The 19,964-nt window shown below is 49.4% G+C and overlaps 1 protein-coding gene across 2 annotated transcripts in view; it reads left to right on the forward strand.

Annotated features, from left to right (window-relative positions):
* Nucleotides 1-19,964, forward strand: part of Ptpn11 (protein tyrosine phosphatase non-receptor type 11) — a 65,029-nt gene that overhangs the window by 40,741 nt on the left and 4,324 nt on the right. Inside the window, exons 8-15 of one of the 2 annotated variants that reach the window (XM_036171843.1) lie at nucleotides 335-414; nucleotides 517-675; nucleotides 3,130-3,261; nucleotides 7,644-7,810; nucleotides 8,668-8,735; nucleotides 9,186-9,337; nucleotides 16,926-17,038; nucleotides 19,783-19,875. In XM_036171843.1, the coding sequence (XP_036027736.1) occupies nucleotides 335-414; nucleotides 517-675; nucleotides 3,130-3,261; nucleotides 7,644-7,810; nucleotides 8,668-8,735; nucleotides 9,186-9,337; nucleotides 16,926-17,038; nucleotides 19,783-19,852 (941 nt within the window). In that variant the 3' untranslated portion in view covers nucleotides 19,853-19,875. The remainder of the gene's footprint in view (nucleotides 1-334; nucleotides 415-516; nucleotides 676-3,129; nucleotides 3,262-7,643; nucleotides 7,811-8,667; nucleotides 8,736-9,185; nucleotides 9,338-16,925; nucleotides 17,039-19,782; nucleotides 19,876-19,964) is intronic. The other variant, XM_036171844.1, reaches the window with a different exon arrangement.

The raw sequence follows: 19,964 nt of genomic DNA on the forward strand, positions 1-19,964 counted from the left end.
TTTACTACCAAACCCAAACAGGAAGAAAACAAACAGGCACCCAAACCTTTTAGACTCCTAAGAAGTTACAACAATGAAGTAGAAGGTTCTCAGCACCCGATGTCTGCCTCTCCGTGGTGAATCTTGTACCCCACCTGCACCCCACAGCATCATAGAGATAGGGAGTTCTGAGAAAGCACCATGGCGCGCCTTGTCACATTCCAGTTGCTCTTGTGAAGGACTTCCTTGTCACATTCCAGTTGCTCTTGTGAAGGACTTCCGTTAGACTGACTGGCTGGAGGCTGCCTGGCTGGTACTGGAACTCTGAGGCTAACTGTCATCTTTTTCTCCTCAGTTGATCACACCAGGGTCGTCCTGCACGATGGGGATCCCAACGAGCCTGTTTCTGATTACATCAACGCGAACATCATCATGGTAAGCTTTATTCGGACTGTGTTTTCTGTCTTATGTCGCTAGTGTCTTTGTGCCTGTGACACCGTCTTTCAAATGTTTGAGGCTTTTCTTCCTAATTTCTAGCCTGAATTTGAAACCAAGTGCAACAATTCAAAGCCCAAAAAGAGTTACATTGCCACTCAGGGCTGCCTGCAGAACACCGTGAATGATTTCTGGAGGATGGTGTTCCAGGAGAACTCTCGAGTCATTGTCATGACCACAAAGGAGGTGGAGAGAGGGAAGGTATGCACCGTCATCTTTTCGGACACACACACACCCCGCCCCTCGCCCCCTGCTCCCTTGCCCAATCCCTTTGCTCTATGTGTGCTCAGCCAGTGTGCTCCCATTGTCCCCAGTGCCTGATAAAATGTTCTTGAGGTATTTGGATGTGTGGTTCTTCTGTGCTGGGTTCCACCCCCAACTGTGTCTTCTCACAGTGGCTCCATTTTGCTTCTTGGTGGTGCTTGATTGGATAGGTAGTGTCTTCCACTGTTAGTACACATTTGGCCTGTAGCCCTGTGTTTTGTGCTATGGACAAACCGATCCTCTAGCTGCTGTAGTGTGGTTTTGCTCAGCTGAACAGTCTTGTTCTTTTCCTTCATTTCTTCGCAGACTGTGGCCTGTGTTTGTCTGGATTAGATGTCAAGAATTGTTGGGCCTCTGTGTATATGTGTTACTTTGCATCAGCCACCTAGCCACCCTCTAGAACTGTCATACCCCACCCCACTCCCTAGCCTCATAGCCTTGAGCTGAGCTCCCCATGTTCTTAGGATGCTGTGGGTTCCTAGAACTCAGCATGCCACATCTCCAGGAAGGCAGGCATCTCCTTGAAAGAATGTGCTGTCTTCGCATCGTCTAAAAGTGAAATCAACTTACAGGTTTTTAATATGGAAGTATCTTGGTTTTTATTGGTGTTGTGGCTAGAGTTTTTGTTTGGATATCCTTTATTGGTTTATATAAAGATTGCATACAATTTTACAATCCTGTGTAGAAGCTAACCCAAGACAGATGGGCTTTTGGGAGTTGAGCCTGGCAGCCGAGGATCGTGACTGTGCAGGGTTCTGGGTGGTGCACTTCTGCATGCTTTCGGCAGTGATGTCAGGTGTCCTTAGTTCCTGGGCAGTTACAGCTTCTCCCAGTCCTGGCTCCTGCTCGGTGGAGGTGTAAGAAGTCACCTTGGGCCTGTAGCCAAGGAATCAGGTCAGCCACTATTAGACATGTGGTTGGAAACTCTAGAGCAGACAGATCGGGCAGAGATGGGCCCGATGCTCTGCTCTAGTCCTCACATCCTTTACCTGGTCTTCCGTTTACCTGGGAGTGTGCACAGCCTGAGTCCCCACTGCACAGACAGAAAGCCAGACTGAGACACCTCTCCTGCACAGCTCCTCTGCAACACTTAGAAAACCGGGTAGAGGGCAGCAGCTTGCAAGTGTTGAGAGTGAGCTAAAATGTGATGATTTTGTGTTCTCTGTAGTGACTAGTGCAGTCCTCTGAATTGATTGTCCAGAAACCAGCATCATTCCATTGGGGATGCTAGAATCCTGTCAGACCTGTCAAACACAGATGCACAGTTGGATTTAGAATAAGAGACCTCTCCTGCCTCAGGGTACTCTCTGCATTAACCCCTGATTAATGTGCTCCTGTTTCTCGTCACCTGCAGCTGCCCGGTGTTCTTAGTCCTCATGCAGATTTCCTTTGCTGATGTTGGTGGTGTTGGTTTTAGACAGTGAGTGTCGTGGGTGACCGCTTCCAGAAAGAGAGAAACGGAAGATGCTCTCTCTGCCCCAGCCTCATCACCTGGTAGATGCAAGTTCATCCCTCAGCTGGATGAGACCTTTTTCCTTTACATCATTGTTACCTTTCTCCACTGGCTGCTCTGTTTTTGTTGTTCTTGGCTCTTTGTTCATTTTGAGACTGGGTCTTGCTATATAGTTCTCATTGGGCTGGTGTTTGCTATGTAGATCAGGCTGGCCTTAAAGGTGAAGTATTCTCCTGTCTCTGCCTTCTGGGGCTGCAAGTGTGCACACTCAGCTTTCATTCCATCAGTTCAGGGTCCCTCTACGCAGTTCTAGTTGCCCTGGAACTTGCTATGTAGACCAGATTGGCCCCAGGCTCTTGGAGACCCACCTGCCTCTGCCTTCCAAGTGCCGGAAGTGATGTGGAGTGTGCTTGTCCCACCTGTTCTCGAAGTCAGGGGCTGTTGCAGCTGTGTTCTCAGTTCTGGGAAGCTGGTGTGTGTGTGTGTGTGTGTGTGTGTGTGTGTGTGTGTGTTTTAAGATGAGTCCGGATAGAGAGAGAGCAGCGATGGGACAGTGTCAGCATCGGCTTTCCCCTCAGAATGACTGGTCGAGTGCTGGGTTTGGAAATTCTGCTTGCCAGGGGACAGTCTTCCATTGGCTGGTTCCTTCCACTTTGCTTCTTTTATCCTCAGAGCAGAATAAGCAGGTGTTGACTCTACTTTGGCAGGGAGAGGGTGAGGGTTGGGGATGGGGGGATCAGGCTGATGTGCTGCATCTGCTCTCCTCCTCCCCTTTGGCCTGTTTTGCTTATTTGAATTACTCTGTTCTTGGCAACCTAAAGGAGGAGGTAGGCCCCTCTCCTTGCTGGTGTTCAGAGCAGGACTGGACAGTTGTTCACCGCTGTTTGGGCTTCGTTCAGGGTTTGGACACTAACAGGCTCTCTCTTGGTCCCTTCCAGAGCAAGTGTGTCAAGTACTGGCCTGATGAGTATGCACTCAAAGAATATGGGGTCATGCGTGTTAGGAACGTCAAAGAAAGTGCCGCTCATGACTATACCTTAAGAGAACTCAAGCTCTCCAAGGTTGGACAAGTAAGTATATTGTCGTATTCTAGAGACTGTGGCTTTCTGTGGTTCACAGTCATTTGTGGCGCCCTGTCCACACTCAGCCTTTGTCCTGTGTTCTGTCACTTACTGATTGAATTGACCGTAGTGAGTGCCTCGTAAGTGCTGGGCCCAGTTGAACACTTCTGTGCCTAGTGAGCAAGACAGGCACAGGTCCTGCACTCACAGAGCCTGGAGAGATGTAGGTAAATGTAACTCCCAGCTGCTGGCCTTCAGCTCCTGGGATGTGTTCTATAGTGACTGGTAAGCTGGGTGGTGGTGCACATCTTTAATCCCAGCACTTGGGAGGCAGAAGCAAGTGGATCTCTGTGAGTTTGAGGCCAGCCTGATCTGCAGAGTGAGTTCCAGGACAGCCAGGGCTACACAGAGAAACCCTATTTGGAAAAAAAAAAAAGTGACTGGTACATGAGACAGGGTGGGTAGGGGAGGGTCCCAGAGGGTGACACTTGCTGAGATGTCATGTGGAGGAGCCATGCAGGAGAGAGAGCAGAGGGAGCAGGAGCACCTGTCTGTGATCAAGGTCAGCGAGGCAGCTTTCTGTTTTTCTCCAGACAGGGTTGCTCTGTGCAGCCCCAGCTGTCCTGGATCTCGCTCTGTAGACCAGGCTGGCCTTGAACTCACAGAGTTCCGCCTGTCTATCTCCCGAGTGCTGGGATTGAAGGCGTGTGCCACCACCTGCTTTTGTCAGCTGTTTGTCATGGCTTGTGGCTCAGGATTGCTCGTGGAGTGGCTGGTTCCAAAACAAAACAGGATTTGATTTGGAGTCATTTTTATTTCATATTTAGAAGGGCTTAATTTGATGTCTTTGGGGACTCCAAGATGGAGGAAACCACTCTTGTTCTCTAAGTGGATTCCATCTCAGCACAGTGAGAAGCCCTGCACACAGATAGCCATGCTTCAGGCAGATGTGCACAGTGTGGCTTCCCCAGCTGGGGTGGGCGTGGGCCTCTGAGTGTGCCTTCTGGGCACAGGTGAGCTGGGGTGGGGGTGGGCCTCTGAGTGGGCCTTCTGGGCACAGGTGTTCTTTGAGCCACATACTGAAGTCCTGACTGCAGGAAAATGGGATATAGGGGGGGGGGGGGGGGGAGGGTGTTGAGGAAATACTCTTGGGTTAGGTCACATTGGGAAGAATTATTTAAAAAAACAATTAGCTTATTTATTTATGTTCATTATTATTATTATTTTGAGACAGGGTTTCACTCTGTATCCCTGGATGGCCTAGAATTGGCTACAGAGAGAAGTTGACCTTAAAGTCACAGATATCCCCCTGCCTCTGCCTCCCTAGTGCTGGAATTAAAGGTGTGTGACACCAGACTGGCTGAGTATTTTTATTTTATTTTATTTTGCTTATTTACTTGTTTTGAGACAGGGTCTCACTATGTAGTCCTGGCTGGCCTAGAACTTGCAATATAGACCAGGCTCCTCTCAAACTCACAGAAATCCATCCGTCTCTGGCTCCTGTGTGCTGAAATTAAAGGTGTGGCCCACAATACCTGCCTCCTGCGTATTCAAGTGTATCCATCCCCCCCCCCCCCCCCCCCCCACAGGGTTTCTCTGTGTAGCTTTGCACCTTTCCTGGAACTCACTTGGTAGCCCAGGCTGGCCTCAAACTCACAGAGATCCGCCTGCCTCTGCCTCCGGAGTGCTGGGATTAAAGGCGTGCGCCACCACCGCCCGGCATATTTCTTTATTTTTATATGTGCATGCATGAGCATAGAGGTTAGAGGACAGTGGATGGGAATTGGTCCTCTCCTTCTACCATGTGGTTTGAAGATACTCTGTTAAGAGCTTTGATCTTCACCACATGGAGCTTGTCTCAGTTCTTGTGCCCAGTGAACAGGTGGAAAGCTGAGTGTGGGGAGGTCTCTACAACCCTTGGATTGGGACGGGGTGGGGGTGGGGGGATGTGACTACTAGCTAGGAGGCCTACTAGGAGACCTTTATGTTAGTCTAGGCCTTTGGCCAGCTCTCCATATCTCCAGCAGTGGGTTTTCCTGCTCTACTTATGCCTTTTGTTGGGAACAGACTGCAAGAGAAGCAGTGTCAGGCCCCTGGGAAGGTATCTGCAGGGCATCGGGACAGTTTGGCTATTGAAGGGGGAAGAGAGACCAAAGGTGTCTTAGAACTTTGAGTCTGACTGGACAATAGAGTTATGTCAAATGTGAGGAAAGCCAGAAACAGACCTGCTGTGTGGACATCTACTTCCTTCCGGATGCACTGAGCTGAGCCTTTGAGTGGGCATGTCCATCAGGTGTCTGGACAGTTATGAGTCCATACATTTGTTTTAGCACTGGGCTCCTTGCTGGAGACAGAGCTGGGGAGTGGTAACATAGGTATGCCCCCCTCCCTCAAGTTACACTCCACTGTCTAGAATACTTCGAGCCCAGGAATCACATGCCCCAATATGTCGCTATAGAGTGCAGTTAGGGCCAAGTCAAAGGACACAGTGTGTTGAGATGGGTCGGGAAGGAGTTGATATTTACCTTAGTGATATAGCCAGCTGGAGCTGGCACTTACCCTCTGCCCCGTCGAACTGGAGGGCCTGAGGCCATTGCAGTGGAGCTTAGGATCAATTGGAGGCTGCTGCCTAGGGTGGTGAGATAGTGGGGTTTGGCTGGGGCCGTGCAGGGGGGCTGGATAGCAGAGGGCTGGCTTGGGGTCCTTGTAGAGGACAATGATGGGTTTGGTGGTGAGCACAGGATGACCCTCAGCTCCAGACTTACGGAGTGGGCTGCAGGAGGAGCAGAAGGGATCCTGTGGAAGTGCCTTTGAGCCATGGAAGTGCAGGTATGAGGGAAGCAGGGCAGAGGGCAATGACCCAGTGCATTGTGGGTGGGCTGTTTGCCCTGTGGTCTGGGAGGGCAGGGGGAACGTCAGCTAGGGCTGATGATGAGCAGAAAGGGATCTGTTTCACGCTGCAGGAGGTGTGTTCATCATGGCGCATCTGTGGAGGTCGGAGGACAGCTGTGAGGGCTTGGTTCTCTTCCACCGCAAGGATTCTGAGGATTGAACTTGGGTTGTCAGGTTTGGTGGCAGGTGCCTCCACTCACTGAGTTGTTTTGCTAGCCCTCTTGTGAGGTTTTATGATGAACTGCCAGGCTGTGAGTGTCTCTGAGTAGCAGGCAGGTTCTTTCCCTTGGTGCTGGTGAGAAGCTGTTTGTCTTGCCCCTCCCCTCCCCCACTCCTTTGAAAGGTGTGACTGCTGTGTGACTTGTCTCTGGGTACTGAGACAATGCCGCAGGTCTTGCTTCATCTTGCTTACCAGGAGGTTTTGAGAGGGAGATCTGGGGGATGTTGGCACATGTGTGCTTTTACCCTGACGTGGAGGCTGACATGGAGCCCTCTGGCTCCTGCCTTGACGATGACGGATCACCTACTTGTACAGCGCTGATGTACAGAATGCCTTGGTCTAGAATGGGTGTTGCTGCACAGTGAGGCTGTGCATGCTCCGTTTCTCTTGCTGGTCTGTCTGTGACCCACGAAGCTGTCTGAGTTTCAGGTCACTTAGTAACGACAAGGATTAAATTCGTGTAGCACACTAGAGAGTTTTTAATCATAGCAAGAGTCCTGGATGCAAGAAAATTCACCAGTGTTGGTTGCTATTGTAGCCTCCCTTCCTCTGTCCTTCTGTCTTTCCCTTCCTCTGTCCCTCCCTCCCTCTCTTCTTCCTTTTCTTTTTCTGTGGTCCCATGGTCCTGGTGCCTCTGTTGGTCTCTGGCCATTGTCACTCAGAAGAGCCAGGATGTCCTCAGTCCCTGGTTACTTCCTGCTTGCTGGGAGAAGCTTTGTTCAGCTCCTTTAATCCCTCAGTGTGATAGATTTCTTTGCGAGTGGATTTGAGGGTTTGAGTTATGCAACAGTGACTCTACAGTAAGGGGCCACCCGGGATTTGAGCCCAGGTCTCACCATCTAATTCACAGAGCCCATCTTCCAGCTGTGACGGTGCTGTAATGGGTGTGCATGCATGCCTGTGTGAGCCACCAAGGGGGATGATATGAGAGGACAGTGGAGAACATGCTTGAGAGGAGCCAGAGTTTGCCAGGCTGCCATCCATAGGGACCTCAGCTGCCTCTGGAGTTGAGTGCCACCTGACTGAGGAAGAAGGGGAATGTGGTCTGTTCTGGTGACTCAAAGCTATGTTTTGGCTGCAGTTAGCAGAGAACAAATTGCCATGCTGGATGTCTTAGATCACCTGATAGGCAGACGCTGCCTCCAGGCTGGCCCATTAGCTCTCGAGTGCTCCTGGGAGCCAGAGATTCTGGGCTTTCCATTCTCGAAGGTTCTAGGAAAGCTTAGAGGCCATGATTCCTGAACCCTTGATTTATTTAATTCTGTTCTGGCTTTTCTTGGCTCTACTCCAGGGAAATACAGAGAGAACCGTCTGGCAGTACCACTTTCGGACTTGGCCGGACCATGGCGTGCCCAGTGACCCTGGAGGTGTGCTGGACTTCCTGGAGGAGGTCCACCACAAGCAGGAGAGCATCGTGGATGCAGGCCCTGTCGTGGTTCACTGCAGGTGACAACCCAGCTTGCTTTCTTTAAACTCGGGGCTTTGGAGGTCTGTTCTCTTTGGAGATGTGACCCACCCTTCCCAGCACTCTGCATGTCCAGCACCCAGTCACTTCCCATGTGGGACTCTGGAGGCTGTTCCAGGGTCACCACGGCAGAGGGTGTGGGCTTCGTGATTAGGTTTCCTAAACTCTCATGGTGAGCCAATCTAGAAATGAGTGAAGCTTTCATTATTCAGTGTTTGTTTTTGTTATTGTCATTTTGTGATAGGATCTCACTATGTAGATCAGGTTGGCCTCAGACATGCAGTGACTCCCCTGCCTCTGCCCCCCAAGTGCTGGCCTGTTCAGTTCTTTTTTGTTGTTGTTTGTTTTGTCTTTAAATCACCATTAATGTATGTTTTTTAGCTAGATGGCTACTTAAGAAAGAAAGGAACACACATTTCTTCCTTTGAATGTCTGCTGTGGCCTTTTAAGACAGGAAGTCACGAGTCTGTGGGCAAGTTTCTCTGCTCAGAAGAGCCATAATATGTCCAACTGTTTTCAAGTAAAAGTTGCATTAAACTTGGGAGTAGAGAAAAGATGTCATGTGTTGCTCAGCACTGTGAACCTCATGGCAAGCCCCCAAGAGATATTGTCATCCCTCCATTCCATGGATGAGGAAGCAAGGATACCCTACAGGCCTATATCAGGAACAGAGGGATCTGACACCTTAGGGATGGGGTGGGGAGGAGTTGGTGTGTAGCTGTGACCAGCATCTTCTAGACCCAGAGAGCAGAGCCTGTGGACATTAATAGCTTGGTTCTTAGTGTGAAACCCCTACAAGTGACTCCAGCATCCCTGCTGTTTATTCTTCTCCCCACAGTGCTGGAATCGGCCGGACAGGAACATTCATCGTGATTGATATCCTTATTGACATCATTAGAGAGAAAGGTAGGTCATCTGGAGGACAAGAAGCCACAGTTCCTGTTTCTAGTTTGTAAAAGGAGAGAGCCAGGGAAAACAGCCTGGGAGAGAGAATTCACAGGAGAAGGAGATTGTCATTTAAATATGATTTAAAAAGAGATTCACTTTCAGTGAGTTCTCTTGTTCAGCTGTTACTGTCAAACAGTGTTGTAGAGTTCTGGCCCCATCACTGTGCTTTCTGTTACCCCTGTCATGAGGCCCCCCAGCCATTCATTCCCTGCCTGTGGGGTGGGGTGGCACTTTGTCCTAGCAGTTTCTGGCATTGTCCTGAGCATTGGTTCAGGAGTCCTGCTGCATCCCCCATGGCTGATGGTGTGGGAAAGACTAGCTCTGTGTCCCTTCCTGCTGTGGAAGTGGGTGCCCGCAGCTCAGCCTGGCCTCATGCACTCCTGCAGCTTCAGGATCTTTGCTTTGCAGGTGTGGACTGTGACATCGATGTTCCTAAAACCATTCAGATGGTTCGGTCCCAGAGGTCAGGGATGGTCCAGACAGAAGCACAGTATAGGTTCATCTACATGGCCGTCCAGCATTACATCGAGACGCTGCAGCGCAGGATTGAGGAGGAGCAGGTATGGAACGAGGGACTGGCTCTGCTCCAGTCCAGGCTACCTGGACTTGTGCTCTCAGAGCACCAGCTCTTTATCTGGAAAGGTTAACATTCCCACCCTGTGGTCTCATCCTTTGCCTCCTAGCTCAGGGAAGTGTGCACCATGAGCTGACAGTCAAGGCTCTGCCATACAGAAAGAAAGTGACTTTAACATGCCAGGCTTAGAACTCAGGGCCTGCAGTTTCCAGCCTGCTTCAGCTTTGATCGAGGCTGGTCTCTCCTGATTCCATCTTGTAAAATGAATGCCTTGTTCTTAATAGAGCATGGCAGTTTGAGCCACGGATTTGGCTGCATTGAAACAGTGAATTTCAATTTTAATAAGCTGTGCATAATGAAGAGTGTGCAGTTGGAGCTTTTCCATGTGAGGCTATTCATAACAGACACAAAGCTGAGTTAATTAGGATGCGCTGAGCCGAGGGAGATGAGGAGAGCTGTTCTTTTGGGGCGCTTTGCTTATTCCCCTCCTGAACCCCATAGTGTTGCAGCAGATGGGTGGTATCTGAACACTAACCACATTTGTCCTTTTTACTGCTGTTGCCGTCCAGAAAGCCCAGGAGAGGGGACTCAGTGCAGGTCACAATGTGGCAAGCTGTCTCTTAATGGGTAGCTCTATTATTTTTTTAAAAGACCATCTCACTGTGTAGCCCTGGCTGGCCTGAAACTCACTATGTAGACCAGGCTGGCTTTGAACTCACTGAGGTGCTGCTGCCTCTGTCTCCCAAGTGCTGGATGAAGGTGGGTGCCACTGTACCTGGCCTGGAGTAATAGAACCACTTCTTCAGCCTTGGGAGCCAGAGGGAAGTGTCCCTTCCTGAGCTTAGGTACTCACCCAGACACCTGTGTTAGGTGGTTCACTGTACACACATTGAGAAATCAAGTGTGCATACATATGTGAGGTCATGTGATTGACAGCCACCTATCCTGAACTTCAGTGGTTTAAATCTGAATTCAATGTAAGCTTTTTTTTTTCTTTCTTCACTTAGCAAACCCAGGGCTTCATGCACAGTAGGCTAGCACTCCACCACCAATCTGCACCCCCAGACCACCTCTAAATGTAAACAGTTACTCGGGAGCTCTTTTATACATGTCTTCCAGCTACATTTAATTGGGACCATTAATAGTTTAAAAGAGATGCTCAGAGAATAAATTTAAAGAGGTGGCACCATGGTTGCTAAGTCTGGTCAGCAACAATTCAGGAGTTCTCTGTTTCACTTGGATTTGGATTTGTGTTAGAACTGAGAGGTAGAAACAGGTGGATCAGAAATTCAGGATTATCTTTGGCTATGTGTTATTGAGTTCCTGGTCAGTGTGAGCTGAGTGAGACTCGGTTGCAAAAGTAACAAACAACATGAGAAAGAAACCACCGACAGATGAAAAGAACCACCCCCACTTATTTTTAAATTTAATTTTAGATAGGGGTGAGCCTGTGTCCATGTGTTGGTCTGTGCGTGTTAGTACAGGTGCGCACGGACCCGAAGATCCCTGGAGCAGGATGTGTAGTTGTGCTGCCCAGCATTGCTGTGGAGAACTGCTCTTCCCTCTGCAGGAGAACTTGGCGATCTCACCCACCACCATGGCTCCCTCTCAGGTCAAGCAGATCCTTGAATTAAGCCACAGGACAAAACTAATTCAGGATAATGAATTATTTCGAAATGTAGTCATTTTCCAATTTCGGATGAGTTAAGGCCCTTTGGGAGTAAAAGAATTTGCTAAAGAAGGTTAAATGAAAACAAGAAAGGGACAGTTGGGTGGAGACAGGAAGGGGAGAGAGAGAGAGAGAGAGAGAGAGAGAGAGAGAGAGAGAGAGAGAGAGAGAGAGAGAGAGAGAGAGGCAGAAAACACACTTGCCAGCAAGAAAGAAATACAGACGGGGTGTCGGGGACAGAGCATAGGGGACAGTCATAAGTGTCTATGTATAACAGGCTTCTTGTCTCTGTGGTTGGGTTGAGAGGTTTTAAAAAATTTTCCATTTATAGTAGTAAGTACCTTATTTGTAAAAGTAGTGTGTGATATTTTCTTTACCCAACTTATCTGAATGTTAAGATGTTAACACAAGCCATCATTCTCTCTTTAAACTTTAAAATGTATGTAATATTTAAAGAGGGAACGTTTAAAAAGTTACATGTATTTATACCTCTTTGCTTTTAATGTGTTAGTATGTATTTTCAAAAAAATAAGGACACTCTGTTGCCTAGTCGTGATTCAGTTACCAAGCTGAGGAAGCAGACATGGATAGAAGGTCTCTGTAACCTCAGGTCAGGACTGGGGCTGTAGCCCAGCATGGGAGCACCCTCCAGGATTCTGGGGTCCATCCCAGTACCACACACAAGTATACCAGGGCAGCCCCACATTTCTGTAACTCAAGCAAGCACTTGGGGACTGAGGCAGGAAGGTTGAAAATCCCAGTCTAGCCAGGGCTCCATTAGTTAGTTCTTCTCTTGATAAAACCAAAACCAAGCAAGAAACTAAATAAATGGCCTGGAGAGGTAGCTCAAAGATTAAGGACATGTACTGCTTTTGTAGAGCACCCATGTCAGGCGGCTTAAAATTCAGCTCCAGGGGATCCAACCCCTTCCCCCCAATTCTGACCTCCTTAGGCACCTGGTCTCATGTGCATGTGCACAGGCATGCCTGCACATACACCCCCTTCCCCCCAGAGGTAAAATAACTCACACACCACATTCAGATTTTACACGCTGTACGCCCTGCGGTCAGGGTCACACCATGTGTGTGGCAGTCATGTTTCTTTGCTTGTCTTTCATGTGAGCAGTTTCTCTGTCACACTGTCACTCTGCCCTCCATAGTTGGGAAGCTGCCAGTTGCTCCCTGTCCTGAAACTCCAGCCATTCTGTGTTGGGCCCATTGCTGAGTTGATTTCAGACGATCAGGTTAGCTTTGCTCCTTGAAGGTTAACAGTTATGTTTCTTCACTTGGGAGTTATTACAGGAATCACGTGCATGTGCACACGAGTACACACACACACACACACACACACACACACACACACACACACACACAGATACAAGTACGTACAGTCACACATTGAGACTCATACATGTACATCCCACTCGGGAAATAAAAGATTTGGACACACTCAACTGAGGGCGTGGCTCAGCGGCACAGTGCTCAGTCAGCATGGCCCAAGCTTTGGGCTGATGTCCACCGTGAGATGGGGGAATGTTTGAGGCTGGAAGCAGCCTAGTTCTCACTGTACGTTTTTCCTACTAGTTATACATCGATACATGCATATATTCATATATGTGTATATATTTTTGTTTGTTTTTTGAGACAAGGTTTCTCTGTAGCACTGGCTGTCTTGGAACTCGATTTGTAGACCAAGCTGGTCTCAAATTACAGAGATCCACCACCTGGCCCCCCTTTTTTTTTTAAAAAAAAAAACAAATGAATGAATGAATTTATTTTTATGTGCCTTGGTGTTTTGCCTGCATGTATGTCTGTATAAGAGTGTTGTGTCTCCTGGAACTGGCATTACAGACAGTTGTGAGCTACATGTGGTTGTTGGGAATTTAATCCGGGTCCTCTGGAAGACCAGCCAGTGTTCTTAACCACTGAGCGGTCTTTCCACCCCCAATAATTCTTGCCTAAAAACATTAGCATAGCATTTGACTAGTGACACTTGCTATTTCTTCAATTACCTCCTTTGTTTTGGTGTGTGGAAACACTGTGGAATGATTGCCATGGTCAGGTGGATCATTGCGCCCAGCACCCTGCAGTCCACTTCTTTCTGTGTGTGCTGAGACATTGGCATCTACTCTTGTCAGAGTTCAGGTTTACTCTACCTTGTCCAGTCTAGTGCTGAGCACAAGGCCTCCAGCACCTACAATGTTACATCTGAGGATTTGTACCTGTGACCAGTGTCTCCCCACCACCAGTCTCTGACCACCCGCACATCACCCCCCTCACTCCAATCAGTTTCTAGGAGTCTGTCAGGATCCATGGAGTGCTTGGCTTTTTGTGTCTGGCATCTCCCACTCAGCTTGAGTTCACAGGTTCAGCTGTGTTGCAGGTGGGTTGCCTTTTTAAGCTGAGTGCTGTTCCATTGTGTGTGTGTGTGTGTGTGTGTGTGTGTGTGTGTGTGTGTGTGTGGTTTCGGCTTTCAGGAAGGTTCTGAGTAAGGAGAAAATGGGTGGCTGCTGTCAGTGGGAATGACTTGACTGTCATGCAAGGTGAGAAAGTTCTGCAGATCTGCTGGGCAGCATGTACATAGTTGGTACATTTGGCCGAAGCTTTGATGGGGTGGAGCTTCTCTCTGTTTTTGCCCTCCCCCACCCCCAATCTACGCTTCCAGTCTTCAGTGTCAGAGATGAGATTTCACACAATTTAAAATATTTATATTTTATTTATAATTCTGTGTATTTGTAGGTGTGTACACACAAATGCAGGTGCATATGAAGGTCAGAGATGTCAGACCTGGAGCTGGAGTTGTAGGCAGGTGTGATCTATCTGAGGAGGGTGCTGGGACTTGAACTCTGGTCCTCTGCAGGAGCAGTGTGAGCTCTTACCTGCCACTACGTCTTTCCAGCCCAGAAACTAGGTTAGAGTCCTGTTCCTCCTGCCTCTTCCTCTCAAGTGCTGTGATCATGTGTGCACATAGCCATGCTCAGCACAGCCACTGTGGCTTTTTCCCCTGTCCCAGGGTGTGTTCTCACTCTCCTTTGGCTCATTCCCCTAGAGTGAAGGGAGAGTAGTCACCGAGGAGCCACCTCCTTGACTGGGTTTGTTGTTCCAGATGCCTTGTTGCCTTTGCTCTGGGAGCACATCCATGTGTGGTGCTCAGTGGTCATTTCCACTCCTGACACAATGCAGCTGTCAATCAACATCCAAGGAGACTTAGTCTTAGACACGAAGTCTGCCGATTCTCACATTCCTTGTGTGAGGGCTTAGCTTGGCAGAGAACCCGCTCAGTCCTCCCATGGCCTTCATGTAGCCCAGGCAGGCCTTGACTGTGGGAAAAGTCTGCACATGCTCAGCACAACGTTGTCTGTGGACATTCTTGATTCATGGTTGAATCTGTAGGAGCCACAGATATAGAGGGTAACGGTATGAGGTTGATAATGCTCCTCTCACCTCCTTTGCCTTAGCCCAGAGGGGGCTGGGAACACTAGCAATGGCTCTGCAGAATGTAGGCCTGTGCTGTGGTGTCTCCTACAGGGACCCCCTCCTCCAGGGCTCACCTGAGCTCCTGGGCTCAGCACTTCTTCCTGAGGAGTGTGTTGTGGTGTGAGTAGCTTGTGTCAGGTGTCAGCTGCCTCCTTCCTTTGGCCCAGCCTCCGTGGTGGAGCACAGCCCTGTGATCTGCAGGCTGGTGTGCTGTGCTCGATGGTCTGTGTGCTAGACCTGAGTAGCTGTGGGTCTGCTGGGCTCCTGTCAATCTCCACCTGGTAATGTAGAGACAGTGCAGCTGAGTTTCTCTTTGACACCTCCACCCCATCACCTGTTTCCATCCCTGGGATCCCAGAGCAACCCAAGCTCTGTGCTGTATTTACTTGTTTGTTTATGTAGAGACAAGGTCCCATTTAGCCCAGACTTGCTTCCCACTCACTGTGAAGCTGAGGATGAACTTGAACTTCTGATCCTCCCTGAGCTCCACCTTCCTAGTGCTGAGATCATGAGTGGTGAATGTACTGCTGGGGATGGAAGCCAGGGCACCTATGCTGGGCAGACAGGCATTCACCAACTGGGCTACATCTTTGTTCCCAAAGTGACTTACTTTGTTTAAAGTGCAAGTACATGATCTGGAGAGGAGGTTCAGCCACTCGGAGCCCTTGCCACTTTTCCAGAGTTCCTGAGTTCAGTTCCTGTCGCTCAACGTTGCCAGTTATAGCAACAGCCTATAACTCCAGCTCAGGGAATCCAGTGCCCTCTTCTGGCTTCCAAGAACACTTGAACACATGTGGCATGCACACAAACAGACACATGTACATACATAAATGAAACACAAACATTGACTCGAAACTGCAGAGACCATTGTTCACTAGTTCAGTAGTTGGCCAGTGGGACCCGGTGTCTTATTGTTGCTTAGCTTGTGTTTTCCACTGAGCATCTTATATGAATCTGTTTGCACACCATCCTCTCCTGCATACTGTTTCACTATATGGACGTATCCTACTCTTTTGTTCCCTTGGGCATTTATAAAGAGCATCATGTTCCAGCTACCCCTGTCCAGTTCTTAGGCTTCTGTGCAAGGGTTTCCCAGTGAGACACAGATGCAGATGTTCATCCAGTACATGCTTTTTCATTTTCTCTAAAGATTAGCTAGTTAGTGTCACTTTCACTCTTGAGAATCAAGTGGCATCTTTTCTTTCCTCCATTGCCAGGGGGTCAAGCCCAGAGCCTTGTGCAGCCAGGTAGGAAGCACTTACTGCTAATTGTGTCTCCAGCCTCCCAGTTTAACCTCTCTGAGCAGCTGATGGTGGATCCGGGTGTGTGTCGGTCTTCAATATGGCCGTCCTGCCTTCCTAGCAGTGCTAAGGTCAGGGCGGTGCCGCTGCTCCTTTGACAGCTTCCGCTTTGAGAAGTGGCGGTCTGCAGTGAATATGAGAAAAGGTGGCCAGCCAATGGGGCGGTGCAGCGGGTAAAAGCACCTGCTGTGCAAACCAACAACTCCCCGGGGTTATCTTCTGCTCTCTACCTGTGTGTGGCATGTGTGAGCCCTCCCATATCACACATACATGCAGAGACATCATGAGATGAGCCCACATCCCTGTTGATTCTCTTTGCTGGTTTCCTTGCCTCCCACATCCTTAAAGTCAGAATCACACTTGAAGGTGCTGTGACCTTTTCTGACGTGTATCAGGAGGTAGGTTGCAGGGTCGGGGAGTGTCTCAGTGGAAGGGCACACACCCAACCGAGTGCAAGGGCTCTGGCTGACATCCTCAGTGCTAAAGGAATAAAGTGCATTATTGTGCCTTCCATCCCTGCGTGCATTTCTACTTGGAGTGAATCCTTCCGGAGCGAATTCCTTTCTTACTGTCTACCTAACATGGTGGAGTGGGCACACAACCGAAGTGATTAGAGCTCTGTGCAAAGCAGCAGGAACTCTGTGCTTAGGAGCAGGGCCTCTGGCCTGGCTCAGTGAGCAGTTTCTGTGTTCCTGCAGCTCCAGGGGCTCTGGGGGACCCTGGTCCCAGAGCATCCCTCCGGAGGGGGCTGGGTCGAGGAGGAGACAAGTTCCTGACAGTGTGATCAGCATGTCAGTGTTCTTAAGATTTTGACATGTTCATCTGTTTGTCTCTTTTCCTTTGATAAAATAGCTTTTTGTTCCTGTATTCTTTTTTTTAAAGATTTATATATTATATATACAGTGTTCTGTTTGCATGTTCCACATACTCCCTGCAGGCCAGAAGAGGGAGCCAGATCTCATTACAGATGGTTGTGAGCCACCATGTGGATGCTGGGAATTGAACTCAGGACCTCTGGAAGAGCGGTTGGTGCTCTTAACCTCTAAGCCATCTCTCCAGCCTATGTTCCTGTATTCTTTTAGAACACACACTCACAGACCTTCTTACCTGTATTTTTCCAACTTTCAGAAAAGCAAAAGGAAAGGACATGAATATACCAATATTAAGTATTCTCTGGTGGACCAGACAAGCGGCGATCAGAGCCCCCTGCCACCTTGCACCCCAACACCACCCTGTGCAGAGTAAGTAGTGATGTGGGAACGTAGCTGTGGTAAAAGCTAACAGCAGATGTTTGCAGTATTTCCCTCTCGACTGCTTGCTGCCCATTGATAGTGCCATGGGGGTGGTTGGGGTTGAGGGACTCTCTAGGGACTGTGTGGACAATGTCTAAACAATTTCAAGGTTCCTAAACAGTAGGCAGGTGCTTTCCAGACTCTGTGACCCTAAGCCTGTCAGGTCAGGGTCCTCTAGGGAAATCTAGTTTTCCTTTTGCAGGGGGCATTATTTCAGTGGAAGGTGCTGGCCCTTACAATGTGTTGTTACTCCTTGACAAGTAAGAATAAATAAATTCTCTATTCATGTGTGGACATGACTATGGTCTGCCAATCTTCCTGCCAGTCAGGTTTTCTTTTTTCTTTTTTCTCCCTGAGACAAGATTTCTCTGTGTGTAACCTTGGCTGTCTCACTCTGTAGCCCAGGCTGTCCTCGAACTCACTGAGATCTTCCTGCCTCTGTCTCTTGAGTGCTGGGATTAAAGGCATGCGCCACCACTGCCTGGCCCAGTCAGGGTTTTTAAACCAAGGGTCAGAAAGCAAGAGCCCACGGGCCTAGCTTTGCTTTTTAAAGGAGTTCTTATAAAAAAACAAAAACAAAAACAGAAACCCAAAAGGGCAGCCGTCCATCCCAGTAGGAATGGCGGGCAGTTATGGATAGATGTGCTGGAAAAGAAGTGATGGGCGGCCTAGGGACACCCAGGAAGGACTCATCTTCCTTGGTGGTTAGTGACCCGGAAGGGAAAGCTCTCCATACACCAAGTGCAGTCAGAAAGCAGTGTCCAGCAGTGGTGAGGACAGTTGTGTTTTCAAGGAACAGCTGCTGCACAGCTGCAGTTCCAGCACCTTGTTCAGCTCCCATGACAGCTTGCCTTGGTAACTGCAGCCAGAGCCTTAAGAGCACAGTGACCTCTGACCTTGCAACTGGGAGAGTTCCTCTTATGGAAGCGCTCAGATCTTGGGAAAGCTTTGCCTCCAGAGGCATTCAGCATGATGTCATCTTGATAGTTTGGGAATTTGGGAGGTACTTTAATAGTACATCTGTGACAGGAAGCTGTGTGACACTTCTAGCCCGAGAGATGAGCTAGAGACACTCAGAAGTGGAGTGCTGAAGGACCATGCCTTCTCGGTCAGACTCCAAGTAGCACTGAGCTGGGAAAGGAAAAAGGAAATTAGTTCCTGAGCTTTGCTGTTTTTTCACTGCACCGAAGACTGCAGAAACTCTGGTATCAGCAGCTGTGGAGGTCTCAGGGTTCTGAGTGTCTCACCAGCAGTGTGCGTGCTGCACCCATCTCTACAGAGCTCCCTGTGTCTGTTAGAGAGACACAGTCTTTTTTGTTTGTTTGTTTGTTTGTTTGTTTGTTTTTGAGACAGGGTTTCCCCTATGTAGCTTTTTGCCTTTCCTGGAACTCACTCTGTAGCCCAGGCTGGCCTCGAACTCACAGAGATCCACCTGCCTCTGCCTCCTGAGTGCTGGGATTAAGGACGTGCGCCACCACTGCCCAGCGAGACACAGTCTTGAACCTGGAGCCACGGGCTGATGCTTACAACTTTCTTGAAGGCAAAAATCTCTTGAGGCCATTCTGGAGTGAAATCTTTCATACTGGTGCTCTGTGGCCTGCCATTCAAGACTCCATGAGAGGCAGGACTCGGACAGAACCCACATTTATCTTCTAGGAGACCTGGGTCCCTGCAACTTCAGTGACAGTTTCAGGCTGGTGGCCCAGCGAGGACTGACCCCTCTCCCTCACCCTGCTCCTCCTGTCACTGCAGTGCTCAGTGTCCACCAGGGCTTGGCCACATCCCTCACATCACATCCCCTCTGCCCCTCATGCACCATGGCCTGGGAAAGGAAAACCCCAAAGCATAACACACACACTGGTTCTTTCCAGAAGGGCTTTGCCAGTTCCTGATTTAAAATAAAACCCGTCAGGACAGCCTTTATTAGCCTGGTCATGTGGCTAGCAGCTGTGAGGTCTATATGGCAAACTCGCTGTCCACCATAACATTTACCTTCTCTTTCCCCTGGAATCTGGCTTGTTTGCTTCTGCTGTGGGCTTTTAAAGCCCCACTGACTTTACTATTGGCTTTGCCCAGCTCCAAGAGCAGATAGAGGCCTGTGTTTACATTCTCTTTCTGTTCTCTTCTGAGTCACCCTCCCTCTTCCCGTCGTCTTCCCAGCAGGCTGCCGGGGTGCTGGGTTTTAAACCACCAGCTGCAGTCACTTGCTGGGGAGCCAGCACCTCTCCCACGAAGCTCTCCTGAGACTGACAAGGCCACTCTGCCTTGCCCTTCGTCTATGTCCCCACATAGGATGCACACCTCCGATCCTGGGCTCTGGGGCTGCTCAGAGCTCCTGTCCTGCTGGTCCACACAGACTCCTCTGCTACCCATCCTCGCAGAAGGAGGCTGGCCCTCTGATGTTTTAGTTCTTCCCCTAAGGCTCTCAAGGTGATGGAGCCTGCCTTCACCTGTTCTGCTGGAAATGGCCACAGTTCCTGTCTTGTGTGCACATGACCCAACTCTTTCATTATCCTCCAAGCAGCCTCCCCTCTCCCCTATCCACACTCAGAAGGCACAGAACTCAAGGCCCCTGCTGCTTTTCCAACTTCATAATGATACTGCCCATGTCTGTCTGATGTCCGTTTGGAGACAGAGCTGGGCCTGATGGGGTATGGTGGGAGTTCAGGCGTCTGTCTTCTTCCTCTCTACAGAATGAGGGAGGACAGCGCTCGGGTCTACGAGAACGTGGGCCTCATGCAGCAGCAGAGGAGCTTCAGATGAACCCCACTGGTGGCGGCACGCAGGTATCTAAACGCCACGGTGCTGTCTGGGACTGTGATGCACAGCGTTCCTAGACAGGCCAGTGATTTGTCTATGCCAGAGCAAAACGTAC

The sequence above is a fragment of the Onychomys torridus genome, chromosome 22 (genome assembly GCF_903995425.1).
Source record: "Onychomys torridus chromosome 22, mOncTor1.1, whole genome shotgun sequence".
Lineage (NCBI taxonomy): Eukaryota > Metazoa > Chordata > Mammalia > Rodentia > Cricetidae > Onychomys > Onychomys torridus.